General features: G+C 49.1%; 1 protein-coding gene across 1 annotated transcript in view; it reads left to right on the top strand.

Annotated features, from left to right (window-relative positions):
- The first annotated feature begins 5,713 nt into the window (after positions 1-5,713).
- Positions 5,714-12,315, top strand: part of POU2F3 (POU class 2 homeobox 3) — a 61,939-nt gene continuing 55,337 nt past the window's right edge. Inside the window, exon 1 of the mRNA XM_037882390.2 lies at positions 5,714-5,828. Within this exon, the coding sequence (XP_037738318.1) occupies positions 5,801-5,828 (28 nt within the window). The 5' untranslated portion in view covers positions 5,714-5,800. The remainder of the gene's footprint in view (positions 5,829-12,315) is intronic.

Raw genomic sequence — 12,315 nt, 5'->3', positions numbered from 1 at the left:
CAGCTGAGTCCAGTCTATTGTTGATGTGGCCAGTGTGGGGTGAAGGCTCTGGCTTAATAGGCCTTTCCCATCTCAAAGCACCACGATCCCATGACTGGTGCAGGGAGAAGTTTGGGCAGCTGCTTCCCTCTGGAGGAAGGCAGGCTAAGAACAATCCTTTATCTTCTCAGAGAGGCTGGGCAGTAGCTCAGCTGCCTGGAATCTGGGGCCTCAGGGGGCAAATCACTCTGTGTGTCTGCCCCGTCCCTTGTCTTCCGCCACAGACCATCTGAATGGCCAATCTTTCCCTCTTCCACCTTTGGGTTTCCATTCTCTGCTTCCTGAGGTCCTGCCCTTCATTCTACGGGGTCATCCGAGGATTGTCTCCCTCCATTCTGAAGGGAGTTTAAGCCATGCGCTTGGCTGGGGCTGCCAGTTCCTCACCTACCACGGGTGGGCCAGGAAACCTACATGGCCCTGCTGTTCTATCCCACAGGGACACCGGAGGGATTTTCAGCCATGGTGCAATAGAGTTAAACCCCACAGAGCGGCAGGAGCGCTGGGACAGTCTCTGCCGTTATGTCCCCTCCTGGGGAGCCGTGGGCACCATACCACTCTGCAGCACGGGGGTTGTCTCTCTAAGGTGTTCCTAGAACACCTATCACCAGGGTATCTAACCACACATTTCCCCATGGGGGCATTGTGGCCCCTCTGCTGCCATCTCTCCCACCATCTTGCCCCTCACTGCTCTGAAGGGTCATGCCCCACGGGGGGGGGGGGGGGCGGGGTGCGCTGCCTGGCCGTCATTGGATGATGGACTCACTCTCTGATCTTGCTGGAGAGAAATTCTCCCTCCTGTTAGAGATCCCTGTGCTGCTCAGTCTTTCCCTCTCCAGACCAGTGGCCCAGGCTTCGACTGATGATCCAGAGCTGCAAAGCACCCAGCCGTGCTACTGACTGAGTGTGTGAGAGATCAGTGGGCTGCACTTACGGGTGAGTGCTTCCCCCATAACTGTGTGAGATCACAGCTCCCTGACCAAATACAGGGACACCCCATCCACTCTGCCAGGATCTGAGAGGCCTTTATCCGCCTGAGGCTGGCGTTCAGGCCCTCAGGCTGCTGTACCACAGTCAATGACCGTCTCAATTCCTGCAACAAGGCACACAGCTGCTTTCCCCACCCTCTGGTGGGCCTTAGTGCTGGGGCTTGGTAGGTAAGTGAAGAAGGAAACTTGACTTTAAACCACTTTGGTTTCTACAATGTATTTGTCTGCCCTGTGTTCTGATCTGGAATTGATGGGGTTTCAGGAATCTATGCTATCCCCTCTGTTAACAAAAGTTTGGGCTGTCCCCTGAGGCGGGCTATGTACCCAGAGACCATTAGATCTTCCAGAAGAGCTGCTTGGAAGTCTTCCTGCACTGCTATGCTCCAGGGGGTGGAAACCAGCAGAGGCCAGATCCTCAGCTCTGGTAAATTAGCATAGCTCCCCTGAAATCTGTTCACCTCCCAGCTTGGGAAGCTGACTCGCTGGTTTACCTAAAGGCTTTTGCGGTCTCCTTTAGTTAGACAAGAGGAGCAAGGGGCTTGCAGTGCGGTTTTGGAAGTCTCCACAAGAGTGTGCTGCTGGCCTGAATTTCCCCAACACTTCCGTTGCTTTGTGCATTGAGAATTAGGAAAACATTTGTGCAGCTGAAGGAAGAATCTTCTTCAGCTGGGGAGAACGTTTGTGGTAATAAATTTCCCAGTTAAGAGAATTCAGTCAGTGCAACCTGAAGCTAAACCCCATGCACTAAAGACTTTTTTTCTCTTCACTTTCCAAATTAAAAAGATACTTACCAATCTTTGCAAGATCTCTTGCTACTTCCATAAGAATGGGAATAATGCATCCAGTAGAGGAATAAATTTCATTTGGCACAAATATTTTCTTTACAAAGTGCTGCACAATCCACCTGTACAGTCAACATTACTGAAAGGCAGCTGGCACACCGTGAGCTGTGTAAGGACATTTTGGCTCAGAATAATAGGATAAATCCATGCTCTCAGGAAAAGCATCAGGATATCTTTAACGTTCATGCAAATCTGACCTGGGGGCTTGGGTTTAAGGTCCTGTGTGAAAGGCCATGCTCTGTAAACCAAGTGTTATCCCAGGGGGTTTATCCCAAGGAGGAATAGATGTTGGTGGGTGGAGAGAAAAAAGCACAAGTAATGATGAGTGTGGATAGGTCGTTCACAAAGGTCTTAATTTAATGCAGATGTAATTCACCCAGTGCTTTCCCCTGCCCTGTTTTACCCAAAATCGACAAACATGTTCTTTTAAAGAGTGTTTTTTATTAGGGTCATGAGCGGATAATATAAACTATTAAGCACATTACATAGCAAAGGTTAGGTTGCAATAGCTTAAACTAATCCAATCCCACTTTGAAATGGGAGTAGGTTAAAACCACTAGGGGCCTTTTAGTGTGGCAGGGTCCACACAGTGTGGGGTAGATTCACACCTAGCTTGCCACAAACTAAATGTTCATGCAGACAAGTTCAAGAAGCTTCCAAACTTTCCAAAGTGGCCATTGCTCTCACTTGCTCCCGCTTGGGTAGGGAGTTGAGGGCCCAGCTTGCATCTTGACTTTCAGCAGTGCTACGCATCACAACTCCACCTGAAATCAATAAGAACTACCAGTGCTCAGCAGCTCTTAAAATCAGCATCTCAAGTTTCGGCCCTGGGAAACTGAGGTACCAAAAATCACTGGCTACTTGTGACAGTGTTGGCCATGGACTTTAGTAAGGGTGAAACCAACTAGAAATCATTCTAACTGCCTGAATAAGGAAAAGGAATTATATCCACGCTCTTCTTCATAGAATCATATGGTTTTAAAGTCAGAGGGAACTATTATTACCATCTAGTCTGAGTATTTTTGTAATTATCCTGTAGAATTCTATAGCAGGGATATAATTCTTAATTTAGTGGTGTGGAAAGGCTATGAAATACTATAGAAAAGCTATCCTTTTCTAGTAGAAAATGGAGTTTTTTCATAATGAAAAATGAAATTGCAGTAAGTCCAGCTAGAAGCATGTGGTGGCAACACTCGAGTTAGACTGTATTCTGGTGCTGCGTTCAGCCCCAGAGGTGGCTGCATGCATATGGAGTAAAGGATCGAGGAAGAGAGCGTCAGAACTGAGCCCACCCCTTAGGAGCTAATGGCTGGGTGTCCAGCAGCGGGGAGCTCCCAACAAAAACTCTTGGTATCAAGGGGGGGGAAGGCTGCACGTGTAACCCATTGGTCAGCATGTGCGGTGTCCCCCTCTGTGCCCAATCCACACAGAATACAAGTCGGGAGCAGCTCCCAGCTGTAGGGACTGGTGCTTTTAGTTCAGGAGGTCCCTGGTGTCGGCTGAGATGTGGGGGTGAATCACACATGTTGTATGGGCGTCCCTGATAGCAATGGAGCAGCCTGATCTTGCCCTCTCTGATGTGGGCAAAGCTCCCATCCTAGCTAATGGGAGCAGGAAGGTTCCTCCCCTTTGAAATTGGCCCATGAGTACCTAAATATGGATCTGAGCCTCCCTTCAGCCCCCCCCCCCCAGCTTTGAAAAGGTTCATAGAATTCTTCCATCCTCCCCAACCCTGACTTCCCCTCTGCTTTTCACCCTTCATCTCTCTGCCCTGTTTTTCTCTCTGGCTGTTTCTCTCCTCCGCTAGGGATTCCCGCACCGTCCCATCCTTTCCCCGGTTTCTCCCGGCCGGAGAATCTGACTCAGGCTCTCAAACCCAGGGGGCTTGGCGGTTGGGCAAAATGATCCTGCCTATCCCAGAAGAAACCTGTATTTCCAGGGAGCAGGAAGTGCGGAGTGGGAAAGCAGAGTGCTCCAGAATGTGGTCTAGGAGAGAGAAATGGATGTGTGATAGCTTGCACCTGGCAGCTCCTGAGAGCTCGTAAACACTTTTCAGGATGGATTCCCGGCATGAGGCCTGGTCAGATCTGAGCTCAGACATTCAGCTACAAAGAGTGAGAGTGCTCTGATCAGAAGACCTAGGTTAGGGAGCGGTGCCAGCGTGGGTGGAAATGAGAGGAGACCACAGACAATTATGGGAGCAAATATCACTCTGAGGGTGCTCTACGCTCCAGAGTGAGATCGACATATGGCACTTTTTGTCAACCTAACTGTAAGGGTCTACGCTAAAATGTCGCTCCCGCCAATGTCACGCGCCCTCTACACCGACTTAATAACGCCACCTCCGTGAGAGGCGTGGTACTTAGGTCAATGTGGTTAGGTCGACGCAGCGTCCGTGTAGACACTGAGTTGCTTACATCAACTCTTGCTGCCTTTTAGAAACCGTCCCACGATGCCCCGCGCTGGCAGTTAAATCAGTGCAAGCGCTCCTGGTGAGGACATGCACCGCCGACACGAGGAGCGTAGTGTGGACGTGTAAAACCGATTCAGTGATGGCGGTGGCTGCACATTGGCATAACTTAATTTTGTAGTGTAGGCTTGCCCGGAAGTGGAGTTCAGGGTGGCTTCATGGCGGGACTCCCAGCTCCCTGAAATCCCAAATTTGAGAGCTGAGCAGGTGACCCTCTAAGCCTGCTGTGGTCCTTTAACAGACACTGAGGGGAGTGTGTGAAATCTCTGAGTGTTGCGGGCCCACCCAGGTTGCCGAGTGATTGTGTTCTGTGTGGGCTGGCACCCATCGGGGTCCTGATTCTGCTCTCTGTTATCCGACTTAAATGTGGAATGACTCCGCTTGAGTCAATGGTGTCACATCAGCTGGGATCTGGTGTCGGCAAGAGAAGGATCTGGGCCTTGTGAGGTCACCCAACAAACGTGGTTCTATCTTTCCACTCTCCTGGTGTAAGTACCTCCGTGGATGGGGGGGGGTAGGAAGAAGGGTATTGGCCTCATAGAGAGGCAGCAAGGCCTATTGGACAGAGCACAGGTCTGGCAGACAGGAATTCCTGAGTTCTGACCATGACTCCACCTCAGCTCTTTAGGAAAGTCACCTCGTCTCTCTGTGTCCTCCTTTCCCCATTGTACAGATGGGTATCATGCAGGTTCATGAGTTAATTACCCTGGTTCTGCAGGGTTAATTTAATTACCCTGGTCCGGCAATCGGGTCCACCTGGGAGGACCCCATGCCCACACGGATCCCCATGGGGTACAGGACTGCACCCCCCTGGATCCAATGGTGGGAGTGGGGACCAACGTCTGTTCAGGGCTTAGAAGATCAAAAACCTTATCTAAGGGCTGAGCAGCAGTGTAGGCAGAATCCTGGCTCTCGGTCCTTTGATGGCCTCCATCCAGCAAGCCCAGGCAGGTGTCTTGGCCTTTCTTGTCTGCACTGAGGTATGCGGGAGCCCACATCATTTCCTACGGGGATCTAGGGCTCTCTGATGGCGAAGTCTCAGCAAAGCCCCTTCTTTTGCAGGCTTGGCAGTGGAAGGGAGGCAGGTGCTCCGAGATGTGGACGCGGCGCTGAGCACATAGAGATGGCTGCCTCCTTTTCCCGAGCACCCCACCCCCTGTTTAGTGCTGCAGGGGTTCAACAGTTCCAGAGTTACTAATATGCAAATCCTGGCGTTTTGCATGGGCTGCGTGCCATGCTCTCGGAGCAGCAGCATGCTGCCAAGCAGGAGGGCGGGGGGGCGTGGCCACAAGGGCACAGCATGCTCACCTGGCTCAGTGTGTCACCGGGCAATGCAGGTGTAGCTGCTTCGGAGCTGATTTGAGCCCGGCTTCAGAGGTGGGGGCAAACTGGCAGCCCCACAGGCCAGTGTGGGGCTGGCTGCAGGAGGCTGGGCGCGCTGTGGATTCTGTCCCACCAGCAGGATGGTGAATCTGGATTCTGTGCACGCGGGTAAGAGGGAGGGAGGGAGGATGGTCTCTGGGGTAACCCAGCAGGAAGCAGAGGTTTCGGAGTCAGGTTGGGGGTGGCTTGGGATTCCACTGAATCAGGTCCCCTGCCATGTTGAGGCAGGTGGTGGTGCTGAGGATGGGCATGCCATGAATTAGCAGCTCAGAGGGGTTATAGGTGCGGGGGCCGTTGAAGGATGCGGGGGTCAGGTTTGGTTGCTGAGAGTTGAAGAGAGAGAAAAGGGGGCAGAGATGACAGAAGGAATGGGGGGGACTGGGGGAGAGGGAGGTGTTTGGGTGGATGGGGCTGGGGCAAATGTTGACGGGAGTCATTGAGGGGAAAGGAAACTAGCAGGGATTGTCAAGCAAAAGCCTGACTGGCTGAGGTGGGCGTGCTGGGGCTCACGTGCATGTCTCCACTGCAGAGCTCCTCTGCAGTTAGCCTAGCTGCAGAGAGGACGGCTGCTCTGAGGGGTTGTCTACACTTGAAACGCTACAGCAGTGCTGCCCTCGCACCTCAGTGTGAAGACACCCACTATGGCAGGGGTTCTCAAACTGGGGGTCAGGACCCCTCAGGGGGTCACAAAGTTATTACATGGGGGGGTCGCGAGCTGTCAGCCTGCACCCCAAACCCTGCTTTGCGTCCAGCATTTATAATGGTGTTAAATATATGTGTTTAATTTATCAGGGGCGGGGGGTTGCGCTCAGAGGCTTGCTTTGTGAAAGGGGTCACCAGTACAAAAGTTTGAGAACCCCTGACCTATGGGGACCGGAGGGATTCTTCCACTGCTGTGGCTAGCACTGTCTGGGCCGTGCGGTGGGTCACTCAGGAGCGTGCGTTTTTCAGACACAGCCGGCTTGGCTTAACTTCTGAGCGTAGACCTGGGAAATAACCCTCCAGCCGCATAGCGTGGCTGTGTTAGCAGCTGAGGCATTGTGCTCACTTGAGCTGCAGGCTGTCCCCCGCCGACAGGCCAGCCAGCTCACATTAGAAGCGCCACTGTATTCGAGTTTAGGGGCTTTTGTGTGTGGACAGGACTCGAGTTAGGGGCAACGCTCAAGTTAACTCTACAGGGAAGACAAGCCCCTAGAGATCCGGCAGGACGTATGCCTGCTGGAGTACACGCAGGCATATGTCCGTGTCTACATGTGTGCTGGTGTATATAATCTGGGGATGCATTTCTTTGCTGGTGTGGAGAGCTGTGTGCATCCGGGCGTAGGCTAGTGTCTGCATCCGAGCGTAGGCATCTTTGGGTCAGTCCATTGTGCAGCTATCAGCATGGGGCACTTCAGTGTGTGTATCTCTGTGGGTGTAAACACACACACACACCCCCGACCCCCCCGGTGACAGGAGATTGCTAAACCCACTGCTGTGCACTGTGACACTGCTGTGAGAGTACCTGGGCTGGGGGTGTCATTTTAAACACAGGGGTTTATGAGAGCAGGAGGGAAACAGAGTTCAGTGAACCGGCTCTGCCCAGGGAGGGACAGAAGTCATGGTAGAAGGGGGAGCAGCTCCATCAAAGTCATTTGCTTTTCACCCAGGCTGGATTGGGCCTGATACGTTTGATCAGGGCAGGCTTCTCCCGCTCTAAACCCTCTCATGCTCTTGGGGTAAGGCTGAGCACCCTGCCCAGTCCTCGGGGCCAGATGTTTACAAGGTGGCCATGGATTTTTGGGCTCCCACGATGGGCCCGATTTTCAAAATGGTGTCAGTGGGAGCAGACAGTGCTCAGCAGCGCCTTTGAAAATCAGGCCCAAGGTGTTTCACATGCACCCAAAAGTGAAGGCCCTCAAAAATCTGTGGCCTGTCTACACACACACACACACACACACACACACACACACACACACACACACACACACACACACACACACACACACACACACACGCCTTCTCCGTGCTATGATTAAAAGAATTTTTCTGTACATTGCGAACGTTCCACGGACCCTGTCCCAGAACTGCAATGAAATGTTGCATGCACCAGTCAGGGTCCCCAGCCTTCAGAGGGTGGCAGGAGACCCCCCCCTGCTCATTTCTCTCATCACAGAGAGCAGGGCGGATTTGGCTGCAGACAATAGAAGGTGGATTCCTTATTGAGGTGGCTGGCCACAGACCTGACCCAGTGGTTCTCTCGGGCTCCCAGACAACTATCTGAAATCTGAGTGGCTTCGTGTTACCTCACCGGAGTTCCCTAAGTCCTGGGAGTGGAAGGGACTGCTGACTCCATCACTCTCTGCTTTTGAATCAGGAATGCTGTGGTGTCGTGGATGCTGCTGGTTGCTCAGACAGCCCCCGCTTGACCAAAAACCTTGATGGAGGAAGTTAAAAGCAAACTGCCCCAAAGCCCATTTAAGTCACTAAAAAGACTCCCATTCATTTCAATGTACTTTGAACCAGTCTCTGAGATTTCACCTCCCAAGAGCTAAAGTTTGAGGTTCTTTTTTTCTCCAGAGTAATGGATGAAGATTCAGGGACCTGAAATAAAGCAGGGACCCCTGTTGTCCTTACACGCTGCACTGGCCCTTGAGCTATTTGAATGTTGCAATTAAAACACCCAAATCCAGTCTCATATGTCAGCAATAAGTGAGGGAGGAAATGGATTTTTTCCAAATAACAAGAGCGTTGACATTCAGGCTAAATATACTGGGCCAGAACCTCAGCTGGTGTAAATCAGCAAAACTTATTGACTTCACTGATTTATACCTGTTGAGGATCTGACCCACAATCTGCGGGTGATCTAAAGATCTTTAAAAAGTATTGTTTTGATTTTAAAATCAAATCCCCAGCCAGTCCCATTTAACCCAAATAGTTAGGTTTTTGTAAGACTTGAAAAAAAAATCTATGATCTATAGAAATGTCTCAATGACTTGTTAAATTCCAATGAAAACTGTTTGTTTTTGTCTGGATGGAAACCTTCCCTCTTATGGTTTGTAGCCTAAACTCTGCAAACTGTCGGGAAGAAAAGACAGCAGGTGAAAGTGGTTACATACAGAAGTAAAACTGACTAATAGAGTTGGGCAGGGAACTGGTTTCCCATCTCTCAACCATCTTTTTTAGATTTTGAAAAAATTTCCTCTCCAGAATCTGGACAAAAAAGCTGAAATCTCAAAAATATCCAGATATTGAGAAATGTTTTGGTTTCGGTTACCTAAAACATGGATGTCAAAACGTTTTGGTTTGATTTTGACCATTTAAAAAATAATTAAAACTATTAGCTTAAATTTCAAAATGCAAAGAACCCTAAGCCTGGATTTTTTTCCACTTAGAATGCTTTGACAACTTCAAAACTCTTCGGGGAAAAAAAAAAATTTGTAATTGAAAAATTCATCAGACATGAGCCTTTCCACCAAAACGTTTTGTCAGACAATTCCCAACCAGCTCCACTGATTTGGCTAGTTTCATTGTCCAACCAAATTCCCTGCTGGCGTAACTGCCTTGAAATCAGTAGACTTCCACCAACTGAGAAATGTCTTTGCCATTTATGATAGGAAGGGTGTTCAATGTTTTTAAATATTTTTTGTCATCCGCGGCCAATGTTTTCTCTTTGGGCGGGGGTGGAGTATGTACTAAAGGCAGGGTTCTAAAGCCATATGTAGGCACCTCAATAAATAAGGTTGGGCCAATTCTCAGTGGTACTGAACCTTTGCAAGTCCCATTGACTTTAGAGCAAGTTGTGGGTGCTCAGCACCTGCCATGCTCCCCAAGGGCACCAGAGTTGTAAGGCCCCTCACCGCTACTTGCCTCTAACATGAAGCAGTCTTATCTTTGCCCACTGTAGCTCAGCTCCCTGAAACTAGCAGCCTCTGGCCACACAAGCACTGCCTTCCAGGTCCCCGCAGGCCCCCCCCTCTCTTTTCAGCTAATGATAGGTACACACCATCCCATGAGTGCTTGGAGCGCTCCCTGTGGTGGCCAGCCCCTGTCACTGGCCACTCACAGAAATTACCAGGTAAGCTGTGCCTGAAGGAGCAGTGTGACTGGCACAGCTCGGGATCAGGTCCTTTATAATGTCTCAGCACTGGCCTATATTTATAGTGAAACAATCGTAAATGTATTACTAAAAGTTAAGATTTAAGAGTTCGAGTGAGTAAGGATTATAGGTGGAAATAGAAATAGCTGCACAGGCAAAATGCAATCCTAGGTCTACGTTTATGAGTGATTTCCTTTCCTGTATAACAAAGTAGATTTTTCTCCCAAGGAGTCATTCTTCGACCGAGCTTCTAGTTTTCAGTCAATACCAGGATCCAAGCATTCATGAACATCGCAGGCCCGTCGAGAGGTTTTCCCAGTGCCTGAATCCCAAAACGTGTTACTTGTCGCCCAGTTCTAGCCCACTGAACCTTTGAAGTGCACCATCAGATAAGACACTTCTCCCCCTTGCTCGTCTGTTCCTGTTAGTTACACGTCTTGCTGGTCTTTATTAGCATGCAGTTCAAACTGCAATTGCAGGCCCGTTGTGAAGTAGTACAATGCTTCATTTACGTGTCAGTGAGCTAGATGGACAAAGTCTTGGTCTGAGACCGAACCTGTCTCTGCTGGAGACACCTACCTCGATGCAGACTCTCCGGATATATTTTTCAGTACCTACACTCAACTCCTTGAATAGAAGCCGTACACCCATCACGTAATTGATATTAATGACCAGCATAAGCTTCGCTTTCATTTAAGGTCTTACCTAACACTCTTTACAGATAAATATTCTGACAGCCATGGGTTAAGTACAGTGAGTTTGTCAGGCCTGATAGGAGTTGTTTTATAGCCCAGTGAACCTGTTGGCATTGAGTGGTTCAGAGGATCACAACATCTTTGAAAATCAGCCTGCTATCATTTAGGTGCCTAAATATGGGAGTAGGAGCCTACCTTTAGCTCCTCGGTTTGAAAATATTGCCCTGATATATGATCAGATTTGGGAAAACGTTTGGCTTGTTTGTTTGTACGGGTTTTAATTTGCAGGGGGTGGGGATGGGAGGTGTATGGTGTTTTTTATTTGCTTTTTGTGTTGACAATGGATGGAATTTTCAAAGGCGTCTGTGTGAATTAGAGAGGCAAGGCAGGTAAGGCAAAATATCTTTTATTGGACCAGCTTCTGTTGGTGAGGTGCCTGTGTGAATTTGGTGCTTATGTGCGTTGGGAAATTCCGTAGGCTCCATTTGAAAATGTCAGCCAATATAACTTTTTGCTTAATAGTGCCTCTTTAAGCCAAAGGCCAGATCTACCCTTGGTAAAATGAGCTGACAGGTTTTGGGGTTTTTTTTAAATGACATTGTGATACCAAAGAGACAAGATGGATGAGGTAATACCAGTCCAATAAAAGCTATTTCCTCACCCATCTTGTGTGTCTAATATTCCAGGACCAACACGGCTGCAACAACATTGCTTATCGTTATAGAAGTAAAACTGGACTCCGTCATACCGGCAAAAAGGAGTGTTTGTTAGTATAGCTTATTTTATTTGTAGAACTGATATAAACTATAACGGCAAAAGCACTATGCAGAGAAGCTGCCTCTCCACAAAGAGGATTTGCTGGGAGACCTATGTCCAATCAGCAAACCTTTTCTCATGTGGAGTATACCACAGTGACTGCCTTTAACTCAGGACATCCCAGCAGGCAAGGGCTTTAAAACAGATCCACATCGTTATTTTCCCCATTTATTTTGATTGCCCTGCTTATTCTGTGTGAAATGTCCTAGCTAGCAAAGCTGTAGTGGAAACACGAAACTGTAGGAAGATTATGAATTTAAATTGGCTTCCAGTCCAGCCGCAGACTTTATCTGGAGGAATTGATTGTTTGCTGCAAGTTTATTGATGTGTCTGTTTTATCATGCAGGCTAAATGTCACATGTTTATTAGGAGGGCTCTTAAGCTGTAAATAAACAGGTGTTTCCTTTAGGACAGAGCAGCCTGGCATCTCCTTAGCCATCTACACATGGGTTTATTTCTCGCCAGCTTTAAGGGAATGCTCCAAGGATGTCAGCAGCAGCATCATTTCCAAAAATCAGGAGCCAGCTTCCCCCAAAAATTATGAGATTGTCTTAAAAATCATAAGATTAAAGAAAAAAATTGGGGGGGGGGGCTTTATTTCCTTTTTGCTGTTTGAGCCTGTGGGGGGGGGGGGGTGTCACATTTTCTGCTTCTCAACCACAAGGGCTAGAAATGTACTTACTTGAGTCTCGGAAAACGACCTGACTCCAGGAGCTGGGGCTTTAACAGAAGCAGCAAATATCACAAAGCTGGCAAGAAAACCATGAGAGTTGGCAGCCCTGCAGCTGGGACCAACCATCTCCACCCAAAAAATTACAACAGAGGGCCTGAATCCTCTCTGCCGCTAGTGTAAATAAGGAGTAACTCTCCTAAAACCAACGGAGTTATATTGCTGCAAACAAAATCCGAATCCACAGTCCAGATCAGTGGTTTTCAATCCATGGTCCACGGACCCCTGGGGTCCACAGGCTGTCTAAGAGCTCCAAAGGAGTCCACAGCTCCATTC

Source organism: Chelonia mydas, chromosome 22, assembly GCF_015237465.2.
Source record: "Chelonia mydas isolate rCheMyd1 chromosome 22, rCheMyd1.pri.v2, whole genome shotgun sequence".
NCBI lineage: Eukaryota > Metazoa > Chordata > Testudines > Cheloniidae > Chelonia > Chelonia mydas.
Note: the sequence above shows the minus strand (reverse complement) of the source record. Positions and strands in the feature narration are given on the sequence as shown.